At 38.9% G+C, this 15,775-nt stretch overlaps 1 protein-coding gene across 2 annotated transcripts in view; it reads right to left on the bottom strand.

Moving 5' to 3' along the window:
- MTA1 (metastasis associated 1) overlaps nucleotides 1-15,775 on the bottom strand; it is a 76,845-nt gene that overhangs the window by 47,410 nt on the left and 13,660 nt on the right. For both annotated transcript variants that reach the window (XM_083867214.1, XM_083867215.1), the window contains exons 2-5: nucleotides 14,687-14,754; nucleotides 12,219-12,312; nucleotides 5,318-5,444; nucleotides 5,084-5,147 (exon numbers count right to left, since the gene is read on the bottom strand). In XM_083867214.1, coding sequence (XP_083723340.1) covers nucleotides 5,084-5,147; nucleotides 5,318-5,444; nucleotides 12,219-12,312; nucleotides 14,687-14,754 — 353 coding nt within the window. The remainder of the gene's footprint in view (nucleotides 1-5,083; nucleotides 5,148-5,317; nucleotides 5,445-12,218; nucleotides 12,313-14,686; nucleotides 14,755-15,775) is intronic.

The following is a 15,775-nucleotide window of genomic DNA, read 5'->3' as shown; positions in this document are numbered from 1 at the left end:
GGGGCAGCAGATTTGGCAGCAGCAGTAATTAGCTGCAGGTGGCAATCCATTAATTTGTTGCTTTTGTTCAAGTAGATGAGAAAAAGGCTAAAATAGCTGCTTGGCTTCCGCTACCTCGGTGTGTAAAATTAAAGCAAGAAGGCATTCCAGAATGAGAATGTTCTGTCAGAGCAGAGAAAGGAAACAGCCAAAATTTTTAACTACTTAAAACTGTACAGTTTAAGTAATTAAACTTTTCTGCATGGGTAAGTACTCAGCTATAGCTATTAACCAGGTATGCTCCATCAAAGTATAGTGTGCAGTTCTGGGCAGGATTAGAGCTCTGCTAGGACACGGAGCAACAGACCTTTTGTAACCTCTGTCCACAGCAACATGGTCATCAGGAAGGAGAATTGTCTGAAGAGAAACAGGATGTGTAGTGTGCCATTTTCCATCTCAGGTTTCTGGCTTATTTTCCCTCTCCCCTTATTTCTGTGGTAGTAGCAGGCACCTTGTTTAAATACATCTCATTCCATGCTCACCTCATTTTTCCCTTTCCCTATATTTGTATGTGTCAACAGCATGCAACAAAAATTAGGACAAAATCAGCATGAGTTTTGAGCCCTGTTCAGCCTTTACGAAGAGGTGGCCAATCTGTCATGCCAAGCCCCAGAAAAAGAATTGCTGTGAGTTTCCACAGTAACATGGCAAAAATTCTGGAAGAGAAATGAACTTCAACTGGGAGGGTTGTCTGTAGTCGGGTTTGGGGTCAGAGGATTTGACTGCATCCTAAGCAAATTATACTTTTGAAAAAACTACTCCCACAGGCACCCAGGTCAAGTTACATCAACCTACAGGCAGAAGGCAGATTCAGAGCACATGAACACTCATTTATATTACATCTATGTGAAGAAATATGAGTCTCCTGCTCCCCAACACACTCAAAGCTCAAGATACTGCAATATTTTGAGAATGTATCACTGAGGAAATAAAACGTAGGAGAAGCTTTTGTCTCACAGGCTTCCAGGTTATAAATACAGTGTTTAATTTGTTCCAGCTCCATAATACCTGACTGCAGGACAAAGTATATGCAGTGCAACATTAATGCTTTGCAGGCATGTTGCCCAGCAAATATGCAATACACTGCAGTGTAACAACACAGTGGGCCCCAAAGAAGACCAATTCCACAGGCAATTTCTTTAGTCTTTCTTGGCCAGGGAAAATCATGCATTGTGGAGGGGGTTTCTCCCATGATATTTGACTGTTAGATGCCCTATTGCTTTTCTTTTATTTATCACTATGAATTTTCTCTACAAAATCTCTATTAGTCTCAGGTCATCCATTAATGTCTTGTCCAGTTTCATCTCAAATCAATCAGGTTGAACAAAAGAATGAAAATCCTCTGGTCTCTTCTCCCCAGCCAGAGCCTCCTCAACAGAGGAGAGGTGAAAGTCTGAGGGTCCAAGTGTGAATCCAACAGAGACTGCAACCCCTAGAGGTAACTCAGTACCACTGCCATCTTCCCTCATAGACAAGAGATTCATTCTTGCAGACTGAGTAGGACTGCTGAAAACATTAATACATGTCAGCTTACTGCCAATGCAAACTAAGAAACAAACCAGATCCTCATGTACTCTAAAGCCTGTGTGAACTCCTGACCACCACTACATGTTGTGAACAACTTTTCACAAGGGTTTCACAAGAGTGATGTTCACAACAAAATAACACTGCTCTTCAAAATCCTCCATGCCCATTTGTGCTGGTAAAACTGTGTAAGCTGGGTCTGTAGCAGTCAAGAAAGAGAGGGGTTTTCTCATTTCATTTCAGATCCCAGAAAACACCCAACACATTCAGAAAAAAATTAACATGACCTGCCAAGAGTTAAAATTGAATCATGACTTTCTGCTTCTCTCAACTGGTAGACAGACATATCTGCTCAGAGCCACCTACCCAAGCCCCTAAGCTACCCATAGCTATAGCCAAGAACCAAAGTAACCGAGAAACTGGAGGAAGAAAAAAAGGTCAAAGTACACCACAGAAATAATGGTTACTTCATTGAAGCTTGCAAACTTACTTTCATGTATTTGATATATTTTAACTAGAGAACATTTTATTTTTAGGGGCTACCAGAAGCAACAGATATGCCAGACATCTGCTCAGCAGGCAAATTCACACAAGACTCTGGATATATCCAGGCCGAGCAGTAAAAGAGATGGTACATTCAAAATAGTTTCCTGCAGTATAGGGAAATCTAGTACTTTTACCATAATTGGCTATGCCCTTCTCTTGATCTCCATGGGAATTAAGCGTCTATAGAAAAGTCAAGTTCTCTAGTTGGTTTTTTTCTCTCTTTCCTACTATTCTCACTCCTGCTACAAACCCAATTTTACTAGGCACCAGTGTAAGAGTCAGTGCTAGTCCCCTTCAGCCTCCTTTCAGCCAAACGTAACAAGGCAATCTTCCTGAGGAAGATGGCAGAGAGAGGGTGGAGGAGAAGAACAGAGATAACGAAAATGTAGTTTTGCTATGTTTACTATCTCCCAAAAAATTTCTATCTGGATGTTTAACCTGCTTCAAGGCAGCCAGCCCTGGGCTGAAAGCCTACTTTTACTGGTCACAACATTTAGGAAATCAAATACCAGATTCCCTAGAACTGCTTAGGCTTTATTGACAGAAGCCATATTAGAAAAAGAGGAACTACCCTGAAACATTTTGAAAGCAAAGGATGGATTAAGAACAGGCATGGAGAAAGAAGAAACAGTTCAAAACAATATCATCCAGTGTTAGTGAGGCATAGATTTAGAAGAATTAAAGACTGTAGTCAAAATAGATAGTGCTGAGATAATGTAGCTAGGACTTCCCTTTTGCTAACAGAAGCCAGACTGAAAGAACTGATAATCCTTGGAAGGAACCGATCAATCAGAGGAGCTGTCAAACTAGGGCTTCTGCATCCTGAATAATCAATAGACCCCATGAATACAATACAATCATAAATCAAACAGTCCTGGGAAAAACAGGATTTAGCTGTCACAAACACTAAAGGTTAAAAAGTCAGAGCTGAGGAAGACAATCTTACTTCATCATTTTGGGACCCCACCCCATTAAAAAGACCACCGACCCATTTCAAAGAACAAACTACGCATGCTTGGTGGCTTTTTGGGCTAATTACCATACGAAGCGGGGAATGGGAGGTATCAGAGCTATGAATATGCATTTGTAGTTTGTGTATTCAATACTTCTGTAGATAAAAGGCCCTGTGATGATCTGTAAATTGCGCGTGTGTTTCTGGGAGCTATCCCGCACGCTGCCCGGCGTCGTAATAAACATACACTTTCTAACTTTAAACTGTTAGAGAGTCTTTGTCCGTCATAGTTGGATATTGGTATTAGATCAATGTCCATAGTTTTTTTAATAAATCATTAGGAACCTACTGGACAAAAACTATTGCCTTTTCTTAATCTCTTTACCCTCCACCCAAGCACATTCATGTTCCTGAGCTTTTAATTTCTTTACCATCTGTCCAAGTTAGTTTGCACCACAGCAAAATGCCATGCTAAGTGACAGGATGCATTCAGGGAACTCTCTCATTCTGTGAAATCTTTAAGTGCCTGCTCAGTTCTAAAAATAACCCATATCACTCATCTTGCATTTTGAAAGTTCAAAAGGTTGGGAAAAAAATTCTCTTTCTGTGCCTACATCTACAACTGAGCATTGCAGGATTAGAGGAAAGCATCTCTCTTCAGTCTCAGCACACCTACCTGTAACACCAGTGATAATAAAAACATGTTGGGAGCAACTGCAAACAAACACTACTTAAGAGCTGGATACTAGAAAATCTGAAATAATTTCAGTTTGATTAACTTTTGCTTTCAAACTGGCATATCCTGGGCTGCTAGCTGGTTACAAGCACTGCTGAATACCGTGTCCCTTGTTTGATGCTCTGCCATTTGGCGGCCTTCAGCAGAGCCGACATTTTTTGGTTTCACATTCCAAACAGAAACTCAACTATTTAATCCCTGTGCTTTGTTTAAAATTCTCCTAAACTAAAGTATCAGACTAAAACCAATCTTATGTTTAAATAAATACTGAAGAAAGCTACAAAAGTGTTTAAAAAGAAAGCCCAGCTATGAGAGAGACTGCAGTTATGCTCCTTGCAAAAAATGGCCTGTTTTCTCCTTTCTTACAGGTCAGAAACAGCCACCACCCTACTGGTTTTAATCACAAGGTTTCCTCTCTGGTATAGCATTTCAGTGTTTTCAAATGCAAATTATTTGCTTGCAGAAGTGTTCAAATAATAATATCCTAAAGTTCTTTGTTAACCTCCACAGTAAATTTCTCACAGATTGTCAGACACCAGGACTGTCTAACCCAGCTGGCAGCCAGAGATCTAGCCACAGTTAAAGGTATAGAAATACAACTTTAAAAAAATAAAATAGTAATTTTTTTTAAATCACAAAATACCTGAAAAAGTAAAACCTAATATTTATATTCTGAATGGTGTTTAACTGTGCAAGACAATTCAGTTTCAAGTGTCTGGTCTGAGATACCCTTAAAGAGACAGACTGGGTAAATTTCGTCAAATGTCACCTGACAGTCAGTTTTTCAAGGATTTAAGTGTCAGTGGTGGCATAGGAAGGACTCCAGATAAGTATTTTGACCAGAAAACTCAAAGAACAGGGAACTAAGCTCCTCAAAAATCTGGGGCAAGATCAAGCTTAAAGCATATTAACATAAATCTGTATGATTTCAGGACAAAGCTAATATAGATAAGCACAGCTAGCTGGCTTGTTCCCTCCACTACATCTCTCAGAGCATGAGCCTCCAGGTTGCAACTCTCAGCCCTGACACACTGATGAGCAAGTTGGGTTCACTTTACAGGAGAGGCAGGCCACTGTCACACAGGGATGTAAACACAAGGTCAGGCCTGCAGATCCACAAAGTTTTATGCACAATGAAAACTGTACGGAGCCCAAAGCTTCCCATTGTCAACACCCAGTACATGCAGAAATGAAAGAAATTTTTAGAAAACTTGCAAATAGGCACCAAACCTGAATTGTGCCAGGATAAACTGTTCAAGCTTTACAATGCACAAAATGGTTCCTACCTCCCGTTCCAGGTACGATTTAAGGGATTCTGTCTCATTTAACAGAGTAACGCTGCATTTGCCTCTAAAAAAAGAGAAACATGTCTCATGAAAAAAACATCTTAAATGCTCATGTGATTCACAGGATGCTATTACTGAAGTTGTACACAGAACCTGATCTTACACTGAAGAGTACTTGAAAAATAACAATGCTGTGGGATTTTTTTTAATAAAATGGAAGAAAACAGTCATTACCTAATGTGTGTGGCCGGCAGAGATTCCAGCTGTCGTGAGAGAAACAACTCACGATGTCGTAGCTGATGTTTCTGTTTCTCTGGTAAATCAACCATTTCTGGATTTTCCATCTCTTCTTCCATTTCTCCTAGTCACAAAGAGACAAAAGCAATCAAGACCAAGACAACTACTGACTTTGATCAAGTCAGAATGACCTACTCCAAAACCTTTGCTATAGAACAAACTTTAATCAGACTAAATGCAATACTTTGGCCAACTGAACAATTACATTATTAGTACAGATCCTTGAAATTATGCCTGTGAAGAATTGTATTTATTCACCACTACTATCAAATCATCCCAGACACACACAGGTCACACCAAGCTGAAAGTCACACAAATCTGCTACCAATAGAGAAGTTCTGGAGAGAGAGAGGTACTTTCGGAGACCATCAGTGCATCAGATTCATCAGGTAGAAGCTGACACATGACGAGCGAGGCAAAGTGAAGCCTTTCCTCTTTGCCAGGCATCTGTTACTGTAAACTCTACTCCCCTTTCAGGACATCATACTGTCCCATCCCAGTGTTAACAGCTTCTACAGGAAATGCCCACTGGAAAGGGTAGTCTATTTAATTTGTCTTATTTTGTATTCTCCTCACCCCAATCACAGCCACAAGAGTAACTGGAATGTAACCAAGTGCCTTGAGGCCACTCCTGCCATCCTCCTTACCCTACCCACAGCACACACATCCAACTGCAGCATTCCTGCATTGCAGCAGTCAGGATCCACCATCTCTGCCTTGGAGCTATCCAATCTCCAAACAATCAGTTCTCAAACATGCACCAAAGTAAATACGTGAAATTCCACCCACACTGAGATGCAACTGATCCCAAGCATTTTTCTTTTAAGAAATAAATGTTATGTTTTGTTTTTGTTAAGAAGCATCTTGCCAGTTATGCCAGGTAAAGCTGCAAAGGGCAAAATACTCCAAGAAAAAAACTCCAAAGATCCTCCATGATGAATGACTGAGTAAGAAGAGATCAGACTTCTCCCTTCTCTAAGAAATTAATGCAGTTGTACTTTGCAAAACCACAGGCAAAGTTTCCCAGACTGTAGTAGAATGAGCTGTAAAGCCTCATGCATGAAATGTAAAACTCTAATTTTACAGCAGCATTACTCTCAAAGAGCAGACTTATGCCTACAGCTTAATTCAATGGTTGTTGCCAAAAAACATTTCTAGTGAGAAACGCATACAGGCACTGTTATGGCTTACATACCCTTAAGGTTAGTTAACTAAAATCCCCACAGTTACCCCAAAAACAAAGCAAACAAAAAGATCTCCATTTTATAAAACATGAAAATTGTATTTAGTTTTAAATAGGCCACCATTACACCAAAGGTGGCAACAAAAAATTACGTCCCTACAGGTTTATCACCGTTTTACTGTCCTGAAAAAAAAGACCTGGAGTTTATTTGCCTGTGAGGTAGGCTGCTTCAGCAAAGAAGGAAATGAAGAGCAGCATAATTAAACTAGACTTCAAGATACAATAGCTGCTACACCACATGAGCTGTTAACCATACAGCACCATGTACTTAGGTTTTAATATTTTCCTGAGAACTAGAACATCAAATTTACATTTGTTGCACTCTTGCATGGGTCTGCAATTTATTTACTGAAGTGGATTCTTTTCAGCTGAAAATTAATACTGACTGCTATCCTACACTGTAAATATACCAGAAGCAATCCACGAACAATCCAGCAAGTTCCAAGCTCGTTTGCCTGAAAACTGAAGGATGCACAAAGGAAAATGGAATTCAAGCCTGTACTTACAGCAGCTCTTGGAAATGACAGTAGTGCACTGTGTAAGGCAGGGAAAATACTACAAGGAGCAACCTAAAATACTTAGTATCTTCAGCATATTTGATAGCCTACACTTTTAGAAATTACATTTTTCTAAAAAGTATGTCAACTCCTTCGTGCCAATGAAATCTAAAGAAAAAATGAAAGCACCCAGCACAACTAAACTAATCCCAGGGACTGCATCTCTTCAGGTAGGCTCGCCTTCCAAGTGGCATTTTAGTTAAGTGTCTTGCTTTTGTAATAAAATACAGAACACGGAGAGCACAAATGTTCTTATGGCAGCTCTGCTATGAGCAGCCTCTCAAAACCAAAAAGCATAATACATTTCTTAAAATCAGACAGACACTTCTAGAGGTAACAAACAACTCCCTCACACACACAGAACTGTCATAGCACTCCCAGACAGAGGTAGGAACATTCCATGAAATAACAAACAATTCCATATGATCATTGTCTCTCCTTTTTCACAGCCATGATTTAGCGCTGAAAAAAAAAATAGACCTCACCAATGCACAGGGAACCAAGGGACAGGAGAGAGAAGGACTGAATCTGGGACAGGAACCTCTCCCTCACTGAAGTCAGGCAAAAGCTGCTTGGACAAAAAGCACCCAGTAGCACCTCACATCCACTAACACCTCACCCACACAGCACAGGCCAAAGTCAGACTATGAACCACAACAGAGACTCTCCCAGTCCCAGCTCCAGGACAAGTCTGCATTTCACCTTCCCACAGCTCACCCACTCACACTAATTGGAGCAAATGCCACCATCAAGAGCAGTGGCCTCCAAGAAAAAACAGTTTTAAAAAAATAGAAACATGTATTTATAAAATATCCAAGAAATCTTTTCAGAAAGATTTGCCTGCATTTTTTACAGTACTGTGGAATAACTGGTATGGGAATATAGGAGGAGCAGTACATTGGGACTTCAGTGCTCTCATAAAGCCTTACTGCAAAATTAATCTTTCTGCTTGATAGATGCGCCTGTGCGGATTTGAAACTAAACATTTAATCTTAATACAAATAGTAATATATCAGCTATGCAGCAGTAGCCAGTGAAATGCTGCAAGAAGTGTATTAGATTAAGTATTATTTGATATTTAATGTCAGAATCATTAATAGCACATTAACAAAGCCTGAAGATGACTTTATGTTGGGAACAAGATATAGGCAGATTAGGCACAAACAGCAAGACTTATGTGAAAGCTAACATATATGGGGAAAATAATTAGAAAGAGTAAACTTTGAGTTGGCAGGAGAAACCCAAGAGGCAGTAATTGTAATTTAAAATGACTGGGTGTGTGAGATGTGAAATTAAACATCAATATTTGCTAGACACGGGAAAGAATAGCAATTTGCTATAGATCAGATTGGGCTCTCCAGAGCATCAAAAGCAGAAAGCAGCAGCCCTTTCTCTGCACTGTGGGTGTCATACAAGTAACCACGACAGAGTTCAGAAATGCATGAAGGTAAACAAAACACAGAAATCAGGTTAGAGAGCTCCCAAGGTTTACCAGCTTGGAAAACAGTCTGCAGTAACAGAAGAATTAGTTAGCATGGTTATAACTAACAAAATAATGTAAAAAATAAAGAAAAAGAGTGGGGCCAAATCACTGAGAAACACAGTAAAACCAGTGCTAGTGACCTGCACAACAGCTCCTTCATCAGCAAAGGAAGCTGCAACTCTGGCTGCTTTAACACTTAAGTAAGGACCTTGGAGGAACATTCTAGACATGCTGCATTTGAATACATTAAAATACAATACCAGGTTCCTTCTTCCAGGTTCAGTTTTAAATGGTTTCTATGAAGCTGTAGCCATATTACTTTTTTCTCTACAAAAAAACAGATACTGACTTGTAGCTGTAGAAAACATGGAGAAAGTTCTAACAGGCAGGAATCCTTATACCTTGACACTTCAGACAGAGTTTGCTATATTATCAGTGTGGATCTCCTGCCACAAAGTTCTCTGGTGGTCAGCTCTTGCAGGCATGGCCACTATTTCAAATAGCAAATAGCCACTCTTTTGGACACTTATATCTTCCCTCACTGCACCACTCCCAAAGACAAAAACCACAGTTCCCTCCTCTCAGCAACAACTGAGCCACAGTGCCGTTAGTGGATATATGAATTGGACTCCACTTAAATCTGTGTGTGTGGTAGAAGAAAATAGAGACAGAGAATAAAATGGAAGAAATAAAAAGAGCTAATTCATGAAGCTATTGTCAAACTTCATTTAGATTGGTGTTATTTAAAATTTAAAAAATAAAATCTCAATAAATTCCCTACCTCTTTAGGCACACAGGTATCATGCAAACATTTATTTTCAGAAGTTTTAGCACTTCCAACACCAAGCTTCCATGTGTGCCAGAGAGCACCTGCTGAAAACCAACCATAAATCTGCCAATCCAGACAGCACTAAGTCAGTTCCCCAACTACTACCAACCAGGCAGTCATTGCTGCAAATATTTAAGCAATTATAAAAAACCTGTGTAAGATATTATATAAAGAAAATACATGGTGACAGCATCCAACAATAGTTGAGGAGTGAAGCATCTTTTTCATTTCTCTTCCATCAAGTCCTGTTTCCAAATCTTGTTTTCAAAGGCTCTCAGCAAGAACTTAAAACAGTGTCTTACTGGCAAGGCAAGTTAATTTCAGAAACAGTTGGAGAAATTCCCTAGAATAATTTGTGAGGTGATTAAAGAGGCTTATGAATAAAAAGCACTAACAATCTAAGGAAGACATTATAAGGCTGAAAGATTTATAGGACAGCCCAGACTAGCTTTACATCATATGATAAAAATAGTAAGATCACACACCAAATCCAACTTGATGTTACATACATCAGGTACTAATTTATAGTCATCAACTACAGAATAAGGAACTTCCAACACATTTCTCTGTATACAGACTTTTGAGAAAAGACAACATTTCAGACTTGCCTGTTTCAGACAGCTGATGGATCATCCAAGCTAAAGTGGCTTTTTTTTTTTTTAACTTCAAAACATTAATTTTACAATTACTCCTTTTTCTTTCCTTTATTGGAAGAGTAAAAAATAACAAAATATCTATACAATTTTTCCATTTAGGCCCTGGCTGTATTTCCCCATTGCTTAGTTCTCTCACTGCACTGATCTCAACAGTAGGTCTAAAATAAAGGCATCTTAAACAGAAGACTCTGTGAATCCAGGAATGTCTGCAGTCAGAAAGCTCCATTAATCAGCTGAACAAAGGCAGTTAAAAGATCAGCAATGCAGACACATACATCTACTGCAAATGCATCAAAATGAGGCAACAGGAGACTTTATGGAAATGAACTCAAAGTCAGTGACAGTGTGGAATATCTCCACTAGAATCTTAACATCTACAAAATTTAATTTTGTTACATGATGCAGGATGCTGATTTTTTTTTTAAGAGTAAAGAACTAATGGCTGTCCAAAAAGCTTAGTTTTGCTCTCTTCTCCCTTCTTCTGAAGAACGGAAACCACCGAGCAGCACACCTATCTAAATAAATGGAAGTCATTCAGTACCAATTTTATTCTGCATCAGAAAGAAAGATACTGGAGAAAATGCTAGTTACTAATGAAATTTACTCTACGAGGCAGACTCAGTTGTCTCTGTTTGCTCTTTTAATAGGATTTTGCACCAGAATAATTTTCCCATCTTTCTAACAACACATATGAACAACAAATTATTTCTTTGCATTTAAAAAAAAATTTAGAATTCCTATCACAAAGGGAAATCAGCATTTGCAGGTTCAAAGAGCATTTATGTGGGTTCAAATATTTTTCATTTTCAGTCTTAGATATGTGTTTCTGTGAACCCTTCCCACCTGCTTCCTTTACTGAACCTAGTGAAGTGAGACATAGATGACTGAATCAATAGCCATGTTGTTTATGGTGAAGCTCCTACTGAGCTTCAGGATCCTCAGATAAGATGAATACTGCTGCACTGAAGAGATCTCAAAAAAGCTTTGCCTTCCATGACAGTTCTGTGACACAGCAAACTCTCCTCTTAACACATGGATGCAATGGAGGGATTATTTGGAATAAATTTGGACTACCACAGAAAATACTCAAATTTATCAGTAAGGGACTCGTTTTGCTGCATCTTTTCCTCAATGGCATTAAAGCAGTGAGAACACAGCAAGACTTTATATTCATTACTAAAACTGAGTAGCAGATTTAATCAATCCCCAGATCATTCTATTGATACACACACTAAGAAGCACATTAAAGAACACTGATGCTTGCCAGCTAAATCACAGTTCTGACATGCCCATATCTGATTGCTTCTCTCTCATTTATAGATGTACTCTGAATTACAAAGACTCATAAGGCTGTCCATGCATTTTGCTAAATTTCAAACAATCTGAAGAACTACATTTCACACACACTGTTGCTTACAGAGAAAAGCAGTTTAGTTACTCCACTTGCCTCTTAACAAAAGGGCTTTAAGTATTCAAAATGGTGATAGGAGATTCTTAGATTCTCTGTTTTCAAAGTGTACTTATCGAGCATGTTCAGACAAAAGCTGTGTCACTACAAGAAATATTATTAATATTGAAATTTAAAGAGAAATCCTGTTAGTCAGGTTTCAAGCTGGCCATGTTTCAAGTTGCTTTCCCATAATCAGTCTACTTGATTCACTCAAATAATGTTTGAGGGGTTTTTTTTAATATACAAACCAAACCAAATAATTAATGAGAAGTCATATTAACAGGGAGAATACTTTCACTCACCCTAAAAATTAAAAACTTCATTTCTGTGGAGCAAATAAGATATCTTTACTCAGCCGTAACTAAAAACTTCTGTCTTGTCCCCATCAAAATCAAACCATACACAAACGAGGTATTAAAAGATTTAAGAAAAAAAAAAAATAAATGAGAGAGGGTCACGTATAAAGACAGAGAGAAGTCAGCCACACAAGTAATGCAAATTCCTAAGGATGACTACAGAAAAAAACAAATTTATGATACTGATTACTTGAAATATCAAAGTTGCCCCAAGTTTGACAACTTCGTGCAGGAGCAATGTCACTTGAACACAAAGTGGCTTACTTGCATGTTTGTCTGCCAGTACAATGAGTGTGCTTGAGATGTCTCTCCTCCTGTAGAAACACACCACCTTTGCTTCCACGTTTCCATTGGCAGTCTGAAACAGGGAACAGAAGAAAAAACTGACTACTAAGCAAGAGCAGAACTGCACACTCTGAACTAGGGACTTCATAAATCATTGGGAATTTTGCACAAGAGCTACACAGCATCTGCTTTTAGCACCTCCGGCTGCATATATTATCTGACACACAAACTCCAGCATGATCCATTCCATGGGAGGTAAATTCCAGGCAGTTTGGCCATCCCCTCCCAATGGTTCCTGAGGAATCACCACTCTTAAGGTGCAGACGTTTCAAGGGGAGAAAAACACACTTAACCTGCCATTGCAACATATTACTAAGCCACTTTCAAGGTGATGCCTACATTAAGTAGCATTTAAATTAATCGTTAAAAACCTAATTTAAAACCTGTGAAAAATAACAGAATTCAGATCTAGGCTGTTCTCCAAACTCCACAGGGCAGTAGGAAGGCAAGAAAGAACCCAGCCGTTACTACTTTTGCAAAAGAAATGACATGAGATTCACTGACAGCACTGGTGAGCTTAATAATGACACACCAAAAAATCATTACAGAAAGAGAACCAAAGAAGCTGCACCAGACAATACACTCTATTCCAGTGACAACACACAAAAAAAGTCAATTTTTAAAATATTATTTACTTAAAACTCTTAAAATGAGATCGGTGATCAAATGTAAGATGGCACCTGTCAAACAGTGCAAGCGGCTTTTTATGAACTCTAGGGAAAATAAACCTTCTGGTTTGTAAGAGCCCCAGCCAGTTTACTATCTCTAAAATGAATCAAATAATGCAAAAGTAACTCAAGAGTTGTATCCTACAACTGAAGACTCTCCGAAAACCATAATGAAGGCACAATTCCAGAAAGCAGAGGACAGAAATTTCCTGCTAGGAAGTCTGCAAAAAAGGATAGTGAACCAGCAAAGTGTCTACAAGGAAACAAAATAAAAAACTGATGTACATGCTCATTTGTAAGAAGTGAATGAAGGAAAAGTTTCAACTTTTATAATACCAGTTTTCCTAACATAAATCTAAAAAATAAAAAAGCCAAAACAAGCACCACATATATGCACAGGTATTTCTCTTACAGACCAAATGTCTTTGGTGGTGTCTCAGAATTTCTACCCTTTTCTGGTAAATAATTCAGAAATTTTAAATTTTGAGAAACTAAATTACAAAGCCAGGAATCATCTTATCATCTTGTTCAAACACAGACAGCTTCCATGTAAATTGATCTGATTTATTTGATTACTAAATTTCATTTATACTCAGTTAAAAAGAAAATAAGGAAGCCAGGATTCATTTCCACCTGAAAGACCCATTTTAAAGTGTAGGTCAGAGAAATCACAGCTCAAAGAAGAGTTGCACCAAGATGGGGGATCCAGGTTGAAAATTCATCTTTTTTTAAAGGTGAGGGGGAGAATGAAAAGGAAGAGCAAGAGGGGAAAACAACACTTTCCAGGAAAGTGATCAACAAACCTGCACCATGTAGTGGGTGGAATACAGTGATACCTCACAGACAGGGATCCACTGGGAACATTTTAAGAATTCACTCATGTTTCTTTACGGCAAAAGAGACTTAAAAGCATTTCTGTAAAAGATCTCTATGGGGTTACCAAGGATGTCCTAACATTCAGATTCTTTATTGCTCACGAAATTAATACATTTTCTCTTCCAAGTAACTGTTCGAGAACTACATGCTTTTCCATCATGGGTGGCTAAAGAAAATTACCTTCATCAGTTAATGTACACCCAAATCCAAAACAGCAATGTTATATTCCTTCTGTATGGGCTGCCATAACGTTGATATCAAACCTGAACACGAGGTATGTTTAGGATACAGCTAGTGTCTTCAGAACCATCTTCCCCCCTCAATAAGGTCAAATTTCAGCGCTGAGAACTTCAGTTGGCTTCCCACACAGAAGCCATCATGTTTCCCTGCTTGATCCATTGAAAGGGAATTTGGCCGATGAAAGAGTTCACTGGCCCAAAAGGACAATCAGCAAAGTCTGAGCAAGCAGATCACAGCTGCAAACCTTTCTCCTTAGCAAGAGTCTCCCACAAGAAAAATCAAATTAAAGCTCCCCATCCTCTAGGCAAACTCTTGTATTTTCTTCATATCCCGTGATGCTGGCACGGAAGTGAAGAACTGCAGAAACCTCCAGCGCTAAAGGTGGGCATGATCACCTTGAGAACAACATGCTATTGACACTCAGCCCTTTCATACTAAAGGAGAACAAAAGGTCTTAAAACATTCCAGAAAATTACCAGAGAATAAATGTATTTCTAAGCTTCTAATTACCAGAGAACTGCTAAAGAATTGTTTTGATTTTAATCAAATCAAGCAGATCATAAATTCAATTAACTTCAAAGATTCAATGGAAAAAATGTTTACCTTATTGAGCTCTTCTATTCTTCGTATCAAATAGGGGTTACTTGAAGAATTTTCGAAGTAGACATAATCTGACAAAAAGAAAAAAGACTCTTTAAAATATGAACTGCTAAAAATCAAATCAAAACGTTTATCAGCCTGGAGAGCAAAGCACATGATCTCCCTTCTCTCTCTGATCAGATTATTTCCACTTAGACCATACAGTGTTGTCTTTACTTGCTTCCTCTTATCAAAATCCAGCCACTTCTCACCAGCATTATGTGATATCTCTCTTCCCCTCCAGTTCACAAGTATGGCTCATTTACTTAAAGTACAAATAGTTTCTCTCTCTCTCATCTTTTTCTCTACTTCCTGGTCTTTTACACTTATGTGATCCTAGAATGCCCTCAACAAAATTCCGTATCACTGTCCAGACTAGTCAATAATACTTGCATTTTCAAACAGGATAAACACCTAAAGTTAAAGGAAAAAAAAAAAACAACGGGTTCTTTAACCAAATGTAGTGCCTTCAAAAAAAACAAAACAAAACAAAACAAAAAATCACAGAAACATGCATGGTGCATGAATGCCATATAAATTATTTGGTAGTAGGGAACTCCAAGCTTAAGCACTCCTTAAGAAAACAGATGCTCAGGAGTACTGAATGGACTGGCCTTTCTCTCCCAACACTCCAGAAGCCAAACCCTAAGCCTGAACTGAGACAAAGGCTGCATCCACCTCCCTGCTGACAAGGTGCTGACCTTGCACGCAGATCTGACAACAATTCCTTGCAAGACTATCTAAAATGATTTCCCGCCAGATTTCCCAGCTCATTTGTGTTTGGAGCAAAACACCCGTATAGCCCCCGGGCACGCCTCAGGTGATCTTTTGCAATGCCTACATTAGCATGACGCTCAGTCGGTGTTCAGCGGTGCTTGCCCTCCATAAATAGGGACAGCTACTGAGGGTTACGCTCAATCTCCCTGAAATCTTTGTTAAAGATTTAAGAGGCTGTGGAAAGCACAGATACTGTTCCCACCTCCCCAGCCCAGAGGAAGGAAGACATCCCCCAAAGGTCTCTGCTCCTGGAAAAACTGCACCAGGAGAGTTAAA

This window comes from Zosterops lateralis (assembly GCF_965231275.1).
Source record: "Zosterops lateralis genome assembly, chromosome: 9".
NCBI lineage: Eukaryota > Metazoa > Chordata > Aves > Passeriformes > Zosteropidae > Zosterops > Zosterops lateralis.
The sequence above is the reverse complement of the archived record's forward strand: the minus strand, read 5'-3'. Positions and strand labels throughout refer to the sequence as shown.